Raw genomic sequence first — 11,799 nt, forward strand, 5'->3', positions numbered from 1 at the left:
AAAAAATAACACCTTCTCGTAAGCTCCCATCCCTGAGCAGTACTTACCTGCCATGGTGACGAGGGCCAGATGAAAGACACTGCCGTTGCTAATATTCACGCTCCGCCTAATCCTCATTCTGTGTGATGAATCTGTCGTCTCCCTGTGTGTGTCCTGTACGGAGGATTTTTAACTTCAGCCGTGTATGTGTATTACTTCACTGTATGTGTCTTTTTGTTTTGCTTGCTTGCGTTGAAGAAAAAGCTGTTCAAATTTAATTCCCGCTTTGTTCTGCTTCGTTTAACTTCTCGGTCAATCTTTGGTGGAAAAGGTTACGCTACGCTTTCACTTGCCCTTTGACCCCGTTTCGCCGCGTGTATGTGTGCATATGTGCAGCAAAAGAACGTTATTTTTCTCTGCTCGCTGCTGAGTCCGTCCACAGCTCGACCTTATGCACGAACGCCTTCGTACTTTCGTTCCCACGCGTTTGGCCTTCTCCTTTCCCTAGCGTCGCTGGGAGGAAGGGCGAAAACTTTTCGTAGCGTCTACTTGCGTTGAGGTTTTTCGGTCGTACTCGTCACCGCCAGGAGCATATTGTCACTGTGGGAAGTCTCGTGCTCCGAGTCGTTCTTTTCTCTTCCCTTTCCTTTCTTTTGGGAGTTTTTCGGTAGCCTTTGGGGTTGGATTGGTTAGAAGAGAGGCTTATTTTTTCCCCTGCTTGGTCGTCTCCGCCACCTAGCCGTAATGTATTTCACCCCGACAGGTTGGTGGGACAGGTCGTTTGCTTTTGATGCTCGTTTCCCGTGAGCATGTACGAACGTGAGAGAAAGTCAACAATCCAAGCAGTGCCGCAGGATGTTTATTGTTTGTTGACGCCTTGTTGTAACCTGTTGAGCCGAGGGTGAGAAAGGCAGGATGAAAAAAATGGTCAAGGTAAAAATCATGTTTGAATTATACGATACGAATGCGTCTTGCGGGTGGTTTACAAGAGAAAATGGTTTATTTGCTTTATGATTTTTTATTGCTATTATTTTAGGTGACTTTTGTGTCGCTGTCGCTGTCTTCTTCCCGCGCAATGGAAAAGTTTCTGTTGGCTATTTTGATAAGCTTTTAGTGACACAAAGGTACATCCATCCGGCTTGCAAAGTTCCAAGCCAAGCTGTGACAACTCGTTCGTTTCGTATTTAGTATTTGTTGCCCCAAGCTGGTACAAAGATGGGCACAGATAATTGAAATGACAAAGTTAGAAAGCGCTTTGATGAACCGACCTTTACAACGACACGCACTTTCGTCTGGCAGTCAGCAGTGAACGCAAAAAGACCGAACAAAACGATGACACTTGTAATAAACGGCCCCATAAACATTTAGGCATTCATTTTTAACATTTTTTCTCTATTCCTTTCCGTGACAAGAAAACTTTTGCCCGAGGCTCTTTTGCTCTAAAATTCTGAAGAAATGGTGGAAACATTTATTTTTTTTTTGCTTCCCCTTCTTGTTGGTGTTCATTATAACCATCGGAAACTTCAAACATCTTCAATTTACGCCCTCTCGGCGTAACTTTCTGTATCCCATATTCGCCTTGCCCAATCTAATGCATATTGCTTGCCCGAGGGCATTTTTTTTCTCTTGCAAGTAGAGTGAGTATGTGTGTCTGTGTGTGACACTTCATAACCCGCAAAACAACTTTGACCCTGGGAACCGTTTACGTGGCCTTCGTTTTCTTTGCTTTCCGTACCGGTTGCGGTAGGAAAGTTTTCTTATAAATTTCACGAATGAAATAACATAAATCATCAAGACAGTTGGAGAACGAGTGAGTATATTGTTACTTTTTAAGGAAGTTAAACACCAAAAAATAAAATGTATTAAATTTCAGTAAGTGTCCGTACTTTCAATGTTATTTATTGTATAAAAATGGGTAAAATAGTGTGCTCAAACTTATAAGCTTTCTCATTCCAGTTAGTGAGTTCAGCACGAGCACAATGGAGTTTTATCACATAATTTAGCTACAAATTACATTTTCTTCATTTCAATATTGAAAAATCACAATATTGTGGGGCTTAAGAATTGAACTTTCTTTCCCGAAACACTTATGACGCAAATCGCGATTCATGAGTGCTCAAAACACAACATCAAATCTTAGACCAACTCTTGGTACAATGGCCCAGATTTATTTTACACTAATACGTAATTTCACTCCACAAACATGTGTGAATGTATGTTTTTTATTTTAAATACAGCAAGTCTAATCGCAACGCTCGCAGATGCAAACGCGTTTTTCCGCGAAACGCGTGCGATTGAAACATCACCAATTGATAAGCAGACGCCGAGCATTCTAGAGCAAAACCATTGGACCACATTTAATTTAATTCACTTTGCGTAGCCTAATATCAATTTCGTGCAGTGGTGCTTTTGTTGCCATGATTTATTTTCTAGAACAACTCCACTCAGCTGACCATGCCGTTCCGGATTCGGCCAATCCGGAACGTAGCAAGACTTTTGCCTCTTTGTTTCGACTATCAGGCGCTGCCCACTTGATGAAGCATCATAATTAATCACCTCAGATGTGGCCAGCCGGCCCGGGTCAGCATGATTGTGGGCGCGCCATTCCGGCCATTCTATCAGCGGACGGTAACAACCGTTCGGTTCAAACCAGTACGGCAGCAAATTGGCCCGATTCAATCCACGGCGAGATGAGTCGTTCCCGGTGCCAAAGAAGTCACCTGATAATGGAAACCAACAGCATATGTTTTTTGTTTGTTTGGTTGTCTTCATCTTGGAACGTTCCCGACCCTTTCAAATCGAATACCACCGAAACGTTCATTTGAACTTTGGTCGCTCATGCCACGCAATGATGGTGGCGTTTAGCATGTGGTTTTGTGATTCCCGGCAACGGGTCGTGCTCTATAACCAATGATGGTGATAAAGGCATGCCGGATCGCTACGAGTTGGGGTTGCCTACGCCTGGCTAATGAGTGGTTGTCAAAAATAAAACTAAACTATTATGCTTAAATGACAAACATTTGACCAAACTTTAGCCCTTCATTATAAAGTTCAAGCGAACTCAAGGGGACGGACGTTCCGTGTGCTGGGCTCCTGTTGTTCACAGGCCATTGTTTCCGGCGTGCTGTTCTGCTCCGTAGTTGGGAAATTTAAAGACAGCTCGTTCGGCAAACTTTCCCAGTTAATGAAGGGGATCGAAGAAGTTTGCTCTTTCCCGCCATCCATTCTAACTACCATTCATTTTTGTAACGTCGCGAAGTTGTATCGGCTGTATGGCGGTCGACCGATGAGGATATACCACGGAAGGAAGGGACGCTAGAATGCACAACGCAAACGGTGCACCTTCATTAAGCCTTCTCAGCTCGGCTTAATACATCCGTTTTGTCAATAAAGCTATTCTCTTGCGCATCGGAAGACACCGATAGCGGGTCTAGGTATGAGCAACTTTGCTAGATATCTTCTTCTCACTGCAAACTATTGGTAACTATTGAAAAAAAGACTTTCTGATAACGTCGTTTAGCTGTGGAAGAAGTTTGGTAAAACAATACCCACAGCTCTCTCAGCGTTCAGAGCAGACTGGGGGAATTCTTTTTGACAAGCTATCGAATCGGGCTGTACAAATCAAGCGAACGGGGAAGAAGTTGTCGATACACAGTGTACTGATTTAATTTTATTCATAATAAATTGAAACTTCATCCATGGGAAAGCGCTGAAATGCCGAGGTGGCTTAAAATGAAGTTCCCTTTTTTGGGTAGGGAGAAGCAAAAGTTGCATGATTGTAAGGTTGCGTTCTTTAGAAACTGATACTTGTGCTTTAATGAACTGTCAGGAAGTTAAGCTGTGCTATCTTCTGGGGCTTTGCGATGTCTTTGTCAATAAAATGTCTCAAAAATGTATTGAAAGAAAAAACTTGTTTAATGAAATCTTTGAGCCTGTCAGAATACATGCTACGATGTCAATTATTGATCTGTTTTGAACAAACCAAGAAAAATCATGTAAAACTATTGAACTTAAAGGTACTGAAATGTCTTGTACGTTTGAAAAGGGTCTTTGATCCTTTCTTTTTACTGTCTTGTTGTTTTTTCGGTTGGTCTTATTTTTGTTTGCAATTCTCAACAATAATGGTGTATAAATCAATGGATATTCAACTTGATATTTTTATTTATCTCACCACAATCAATTTTTGTAAACCACAGACCAATCACATCTTTCACAATACACCACACACGGACGGGAAAATAGCCAACCAGCCTAGAAGATTCAGCGAAGCTACCATATCGTGTTTTCAATAACACAAGATTGAAGCTCACTAGGGCCGGTGTAAAGTAAACCAATTAAATCTTATCCTTCTTTTGCCATGAGTGAGAAACACTTGCTTTTTCTGGAGTGCTTGGGTACAACAGTTTCGCACGAGAAAGTTTTCTGCAGTCACTGCATCTTCCCAAGTTCAAAGCTCGCGGATCGTGTGGAAGTGTTCGGATGGCTGAGGGTTTTACAGGTTCAGGTTCATTGTCTTTGCTACCCCAAGCGTTCTGTTTGCGTCTGGCATGGGAAGCATAAATAGAAGTAGTTGTAGTATTAACACTACCGTGTCTTGGCGCTAATTCCCTGAGAAACTACACGAACGTCTCAACATCGCTCGGTGGTGCCTTTGCTGATCGTAAAGTTTCAATGTTTCGTGGTAGTTTGTCGGTGAAGTTTGTGGTTATTTTGGCACCGAATGTTATGGTTAGCACGCTTACGAGAAAAGGGAAGTAACTTACGAAAGTGTATGGGAAAATACTTCACCTAGGGTGGCAACGAAACAGGAGGTATAGAATTATGGAGTGCTTGAACAATAAAAGAAACTCATCGGTACTTTGAGAAAAGGAAACATTTTTTTTTAGTTCATATATTAAGAGATGTCACGTGGACTTTCTAGAGAAGTTTCAAGTTTAACAGTTATTAGAACGTAGTTTGGAATCAAGGAATGTTGAATGAATTAACAACTGCATTTAGTTGATACTTGATCTTTAATGAATCAGCGGATCATCCTTTCCCCTAGTAACTACGTTCTATATCTTGCTCTTTTTATGTATTCCTTACACCTTTCATAATTTGACGAACCTCTCTGCTCTACTATAACCACAATCACAAAGGAAAAGGTTGAAACTCATTTACTAATTTCAATTCTTCAGTAACACAGATGGTAGAGACCCGAATTTGTGTGATTCACTTAACAAAAACCTTTTTTTCTCTGTCGCTATTTCAATTTTTTGTATTAAATTACACTTCCAATTTTGCTCATTTTGCTCCATCCCAGCTTCAGGGTGAGTGGAAAAGATACGAATGTTAACCCAACTTCGTGCGGTTTCATTTTTCTCGATGTAAAAATTATTTGTCATTCCTTCGTCGTTAAGTCGAGTAAAAGATACTTTCCACCATTTAACAGATGGCAATTGGTTAGATTCAAATTGGTAGTCGTACAACGAGCAGTAACACGAGCACAAAAAAACTCAGATGAGTTTTATGAGATAATGGGAAGAGAAAGACAAATAAAGTTATAATTTAATTCCCGCAAACTGGACGGGAAAGTCCACCTCGTTTATTCTGCGTATCATCACAGTTGTGGTTGCGAATAGGGCAGCATTCTTGTGATTACTCTTCTAACCATCCATTACGGGATTGCCAATGGACTATTCCACATCGGACGAGTGGTCGACAATTGGTGTGAAGTGGAATGGGTGTGAAATATAAAAAATCTTTTACTCGTGAAGAAATCACAGATATTGTAAAATTGTAAATGTAAAATGTAAATGAATGCAAAATATTATCAAAAAGTCGTGTGATACAACACAAGAAAGTTTATTCATTTTACAGTTCTGTTTTTGGCGATCTTTTCTATTAGTTTGGTTTGAATTTTCTATCCCATAGTTCTTGTGCCTTCTTGACCAATCACAGGAGTATGATTATAATTTAATGATATTAGTTGAACGTTGGTTTTAATTTTCAATTTTCGCACTAGACACAGTGAAGAGAAACAGCTGCGTTCGCCACGTGAGTCAGCACCAAGAAAAAGGAGAAGGGACTACCAGATGCACAAGAATAAAGCGCCATATTGAGATTAAAAACGATAAGAAGGATAGAAACGTGACGCAAAGGACTGCTGAACCGTTGCTAAGAGCAGAACTTTCGAAGTTTGTGTAAGCTTGACACTTTTCTTTCCATCCTGAAATTATGCTTGAGTTTTGCTTGCTGAGAAGCGCGAAGTTGCCAGTGAAACTAATTATAACAAAAGTATTACAATACTTATTTCACTTACAAGGCAGTACAGAAATTAAGCAGTAATGCGAAGCCATTTATCATAAGAAAACGCCTGTCATAAAACTGCTCATGAATTTGCTTAAATATACTATGAAATTAAAAACATGTAGCAATTCCATGGTATTGATCAAATCATTCTGAGTAAAAATCGTCTCGCTCGGTTATGTTATGAGGTTATGAGTTTATTTTATAAAAAAAACATGGTTGTTCCTTATTTTAATTTCAATCAGCAACAGATGGAACATTGAAATCAGATGGAAATTCGTATCACTCATTTGTGTGTAATGGAGGAATCAGCCACGATAAATGGAAAACTGTTTAATCAAACATTTTGCATCGATCCACCGACGCTGCCTCTACCACCGGTATCAATTGGCTGATCCTGTGAACAGTAATTGGGACAGTCACACAACAGCCCAAGGTTAAAAATGTTGTAAAATGACCTCTGCCACCGGAAAAGTGTCCATGTTTTTCATTGCCATTTTTCATTCGTCCCATTCTATCACGACTTTCTGACCTGCTGACCAACCAAAACCGAATGTTTAAACTGTATTTATCTTCTGTCGAAAAAACAGTGAAACAACATGATGCAACAACATATCTTTCCCTTATTGTGCTTGGCTTCACAAATTGCCCATGAAAAAGGGGGTTTCACTGCTCGATGGGAAGGATTTGGTTTGGAGCGAAGGTGCGTCGGCGAATGAAGCAATTAATATTCATTCTGATAAATGAATTCGTAAACGAGGCACCTACGCTGTTCGTTTTGTAATTGTGTATCTTATCAAGCAGACGGAAGCGGGGATTTTGATGCATTGTACTTTTCCTGCTCTTTTCGAAGCTTTCCATAAGCAGACAAACATACGAACAACATCAGTAGCAACATCAGCCGCAGCAACAACAACACACAGACAGTAATTATTATTAGCGTGGAGTAATGTTATGTGGATGGGAAAGCATCATTTCCGAGAACTGGTGCGATTGGTACAAGGATGGCGATGGTGAAACAAATTATCATGTAGGGTAGGCTGTAGGCTCTTTTCTATTGGTTCGAGCAACAATTGATTGAACCGTGTTATCATAGCGTGTGTATAAGTTTCTTGTTAAATTGACTGTATTTCATGGTGCTTTACATAAAGCCCCTTACGTGTCATTATAATCCCTGATTTGAATTAGAATTAACTATTTTCGAATAATTACATGCTGCTTAAAATGACAATTCGTTGTAACAAACAAAGCAGTGATAATATCATATCGATATTACATTGATTGTACCGACAATTCTCGAGACTTTTTTAAGATCAATCATTGTTATATTTTTATGAAAATTTTAAGTCCCAGGTTTAGACATAAGGAGAATATTCAAAATAGAAAACGCAAGCGAACGCTATGATATACTCTTTACAGCACTGAAACAATATGCATGGTATAGGTTGCATCGACATGGTTACACTACTTGTGGAAGCGCCATGTTGCGGAGCTTACAATAAGCTATGCACAACGATGTTCTACCAAATACGGTTGCGCTGATCTCTCGCCCAATTGAATCGGATTTTCTCGATATGATTTTGCTCTTTTTCTCTCTTCTGCTTGTCTTGTCCTTACCAACTACCGGCTGGTTTTCGGTTGAGCGAATCCAAAGCCAACCGACCAGTCCATTGAAAGCAACTGGAACACAAGTGGCCAGCTGTAAAATATCGCTCCAAATCCAAATTCAACGAACGTGTTGGACGTGTGTGTTTCCGTTGCACTTTTCACTGATGTGCAACTGATGCGCTTCTTGATATGAGAAGCCTGCCTTCTGCCAAGCATAAGTGTGGCTGCTTGGTTCGGTAATCTTCAACCCTGATCCTATCATTCTCGATCGGAGTGTGTAAAACCGTTACAAATACCAACCAGCTTTTCGAACGCTTCTCAAGGTTTACCATCTTTTTACATTGCAATTGACGCTGTGAGCCATAAAGTTGAATGTAATGCAGACTAAATTGCAAAAAAAATAGAGGAAAGAGCGTTTCACACGGATTCACCAAAAAAGAAATGGTGAAGGAGACCGAGGCACAACAGTTTGTGTTATGCACTAGCTTGATTGCATATGGAGATTGAAAAAGCATGCTCACAGTCTCTCATGCTCTCATTCTTTTTTGTACCCGGATTTTGACTTCCTTTTTCTTTTTATTTGTTTCACTACTTCGGCTAAGCAAACGCCATTGAAAATGCTGGCTAGTCCCTTACCCCGTCCAGCTTGATGGTGTCATATCTTGTCCCTTCGGTGCTCAGAGAGTTGACAGGCGATGCATCCGGTTGCATCGCTCTCTAGGAAGTGCAAATCACCTAGGTCAGCGTTTTTTAGATAATTCATTTTGCTTTTATAGCATCAGTGTGTCTGGTGTAGTGTGAGCGCGATGGTTTTATCAACTCCATAATAGATGGCACAGTGAGGAACTGTGCATCTCTCAGCTCACGGATCGGAGAAAAAGATGAACATCGCCATGGGCAGAATGACTGATTCAATTAAATCTCATCCTCTCTTGGGCTGACATCCGGCAGTGAATACGCGAACTTCTCAATGCTTCGGGCAGCTGTTTGTGTGTCAATAGAGCGCCAAAAGCCGGGGTTCCGTTATATCGCAATTGGAAGGTAAACAATCGGACCAAAAGTGTAGGCGAAAAAACACGCCACCAGCACACGATGGTCTTTCGCGAATGCAAATCGTATTTTCCGGGGCTCCGTTGGCCATTTTGGCCACTGAACGGTGGTGGTTTAATTAAAGGCAAACGGAACGGTGTGATTTGTCTGCGCTGAGAGCAAACGATCCGGAGTGTTTCGATGAAGGCACGTCTGCAGCAAGAACTAAATCGACTCAATACGGTACGTAAGTTATCATTGGAAGTTTTCAAACACCGAGTGGCACCAAAATCTCTAGTTAATTGATCAACACCAGGCCACCTCTTCTCCCTTGGTTGCATCGTCATGTTCCACTTGAACCAGGCAAAGTCACCAAACTTTAGCAAGTACACTTTTCAACTCTTTGTTACCGGTTGGAGGGCTCCAAGCAAAGCGGCATCAATTTTCCGATTGATGCCACGCTTCTCTTCTAAAAAGTCTAAAATGCTCGAAGCGTTCTCACGAGCACGAGCGAGTATGATTGCCAGCTACACTTTTGGTCATTATTTAAAGTGTGTCGCCAGGTAGAAAGAGCTGATGTGGGATGGCACATGAGATTATTTTAGTAATTAACCAAATTAAGGCGATTAATTAAAGAGTATCGCAAATTGCCATTCAAGAAAATCGTGAGCATTTAAAATATTTTGACCGACAGAGCAAAACAAAATCAATAAATTGCAACATTTTATTTGTAATATTATCTTCGATACTGGTTGAAACGTTTATATCAATATTATTTTATATAGAAGATCCTCAAAAAAAGAAATCAATGATCAATGATCAATGTATTTGTAAGATCTTTAAACGAAAAAAAAGATATCTTCTTCAAAAAGATAAAAGAAATGAAATCTTCTTCAAAATTAAATACAATTATGTATTTCTGGTATAAAAATATAAAGCTAAAATAGATTCTTTGTTTGATTCTAATAAATATTTATTGATTAAAAACATTATACTGTAAAAATATTAAAAATTCATCTTACAACCTATCATGATCACATTGATCAATGATCGCCAGATAGCTTTAAATTGTAATTCAACCTACATCCAATCCAATGAAGTTCTATTTGCTGGCACACATATCCAAAGCTAACCGTTCGCAAGACACAAGTGCAACGAGTAAAAAGATGTTGCAGTTCCATAAATAGTTCGATGCACCTCGAACATGACGCTTTGCCCGCGTTAAACCAATCAAGCAGCTATTTGCGTTATTGCTTCTGCAATCGAACCATACTCGATCATACGTGCACGAGTGAAAGAAAGACCACAAAAGCAACAACTTGGGCAGCTGCATTCTACCAAGTGTCAGTGATCGCTGTCACCCTCGTACAAGGCCATCGAGGGAACGGTGTGGCATTACTCGATGCACACGCGTTTACGTACCTGTAACGGGCGAACCGGTCCCTTTGCCAGCCGAGCGATCAAGGTTGCACAGTGATCGATCGAACTAAACGGAGAGCCACTGGACTAATTTCTTTCCACGAAGTACCGGTCTACCGACGCGTCAAAGAATTGCTCCCCAAGGTGAACCTTAAGTAGCGTCACAGTCGAGTACATGTGGACCCAACAAGAAACTCATTCAACAACCACACTGGTTGCAAATGATAATCACTTCCTACCGGTCTTTCTGCGCACTAGCGGGTGAACAATTCCTTTTGTGTCGTGGGAGAGAGAACGATATCTTGCACCATCGATAGGGGGGTCGTCAGTTCGTTATGGATACTAATCGTAGTCGGGGCTGGCGGATAATGTCCTCACATGCGAAACGGGAATCTACACTGAATTGGATGTTTCCTGCTTGCCTCGGGACTTTTGCAAGCACAAGCACTTGCCCGAAAGCGTTCACCTAATTACGTTCGGCACTGGTTGTTGCAGGGATTTATTGCGGGCTAATGGTGGAAACGACCAATTAAGGATATTGCTCTGCTTTCTACTGACTTGCTTACTTTGAACTAGGCGCACTTGAACCGTGGATAAATTAGCACTACCAGAAGCACCTTAAACGACGCTCATATGATATTACCTTTCCTTCACGATCGCTGCGATGATTTTTTTGTGCGAGGCTTTGAATTTCGTTTCGTTGGAAAGTATAAACTTGACTTCCGAATCTCCGACACTATTCAAAGAAACACTATACCTTTTTACTTCCAAACGATTGCAACCGTTCAAACTCCTCGCCCACACAACGTACACGTGGCGCACGTGGAACACTTTCCCGCCAACAAGGATCGAGAACGTTTTCTCTACGTTTTGGACAACGGTGGCGAACGCGATAACACAAAACGACCACTCTGGGATGGTTTTCCAGCTCAACGGCCGCTCGCACGAGAGCTCTGAAAACGACTGAACCCTGCACGCCGTTCAATGCTCGCCGGAACCGAACGACAATGCTTCGGAGCAAGCCCTTCGGTATCAGTGGTAAGCGCGTGCAACGCTGCGTAGTCTCGGGAACCGGTTCGGATGGATTGTTATGGTGGCACGCTCGTGTCGTGCCGAACCTATTTCAACATGACCGCGCATTTCGCCCTCGTGCTGCGTGTCGTCGTCCGCATCCGTGCCAGCATCCTTACTCTTCGTGCCATACTCGTGGAAATGGTGCTTCCCCTTCACAGTGAAACTGGATGCCAAGCTCATGGAACATGTTTTGTTTTTGTTCTTAGCACGGAAAAGTGTGTGGTAAGCGTGCGGTAAGCGTCCCCTTGATGGCTGTCTAAAATTGTCACGCTTTTGCAGAGCGGAGGTGGCAGCGAATATGTTGGAACAAAAACGACGCATCTCATAGTGAAATTTCGCTCATCGTGTGATTTGTGCGGTGGGTGTGTGGATAGGGCTAGGGCTTTAATTATCCGTATTCGA

General features: G+C 41.4%; 1 protein-coding gene across 2 annotated transcripts in view; it reads right to left on the reverse strand.

Moving 5' to 3' along the window:
• The window catches only part of LOC120902710, a 37,995-nt gene extending 26,698 nt beyond the window's left edge, over nucleotides 1-11,297 (reverse strand). Inside the window, exons 1-2 of one of the 2 annotated variants that reach the window (XM_040311688.1) lie at nucleotides 10,967-11,297; nucleotides 48-866 (exon numbers count right to left, since the gene is read on the reverse strand). In XM_040311688.1, the coding sequence (XP_040167622.1) occupies nucleotides 48-117 (70 nt within the window). In that variant the 5' untranslated portion in view covers nucleotides 118-866; nucleotides 10,967-11,297. Of the gene's footprint in view, nucleotides 1-47; nucleotides 867-10,326 lie in introns of both variants that reach the window. The other variant, XM_040311689.1, reaches the window with a different exon arrangement.
• Nucleotides 11,298-11,799: the final 502 nt, after the last annotated feature.

This window comes from Anopheles arabiensis, chromosome 3, assembly GCF_016920715.1.
Source record: "Anopheles arabiensis isolate DONGOLA chromosome 3, AaraD3, whole genome shotgun sequence".
In the NCBI taxonomy this organism is placed as follows: domain Eukaryota; kingdom Metazoa; phylum Arthropoda; class Insecta; order Diptera; family Culicidae; genus Anopheles; species Anopheles arabiensis.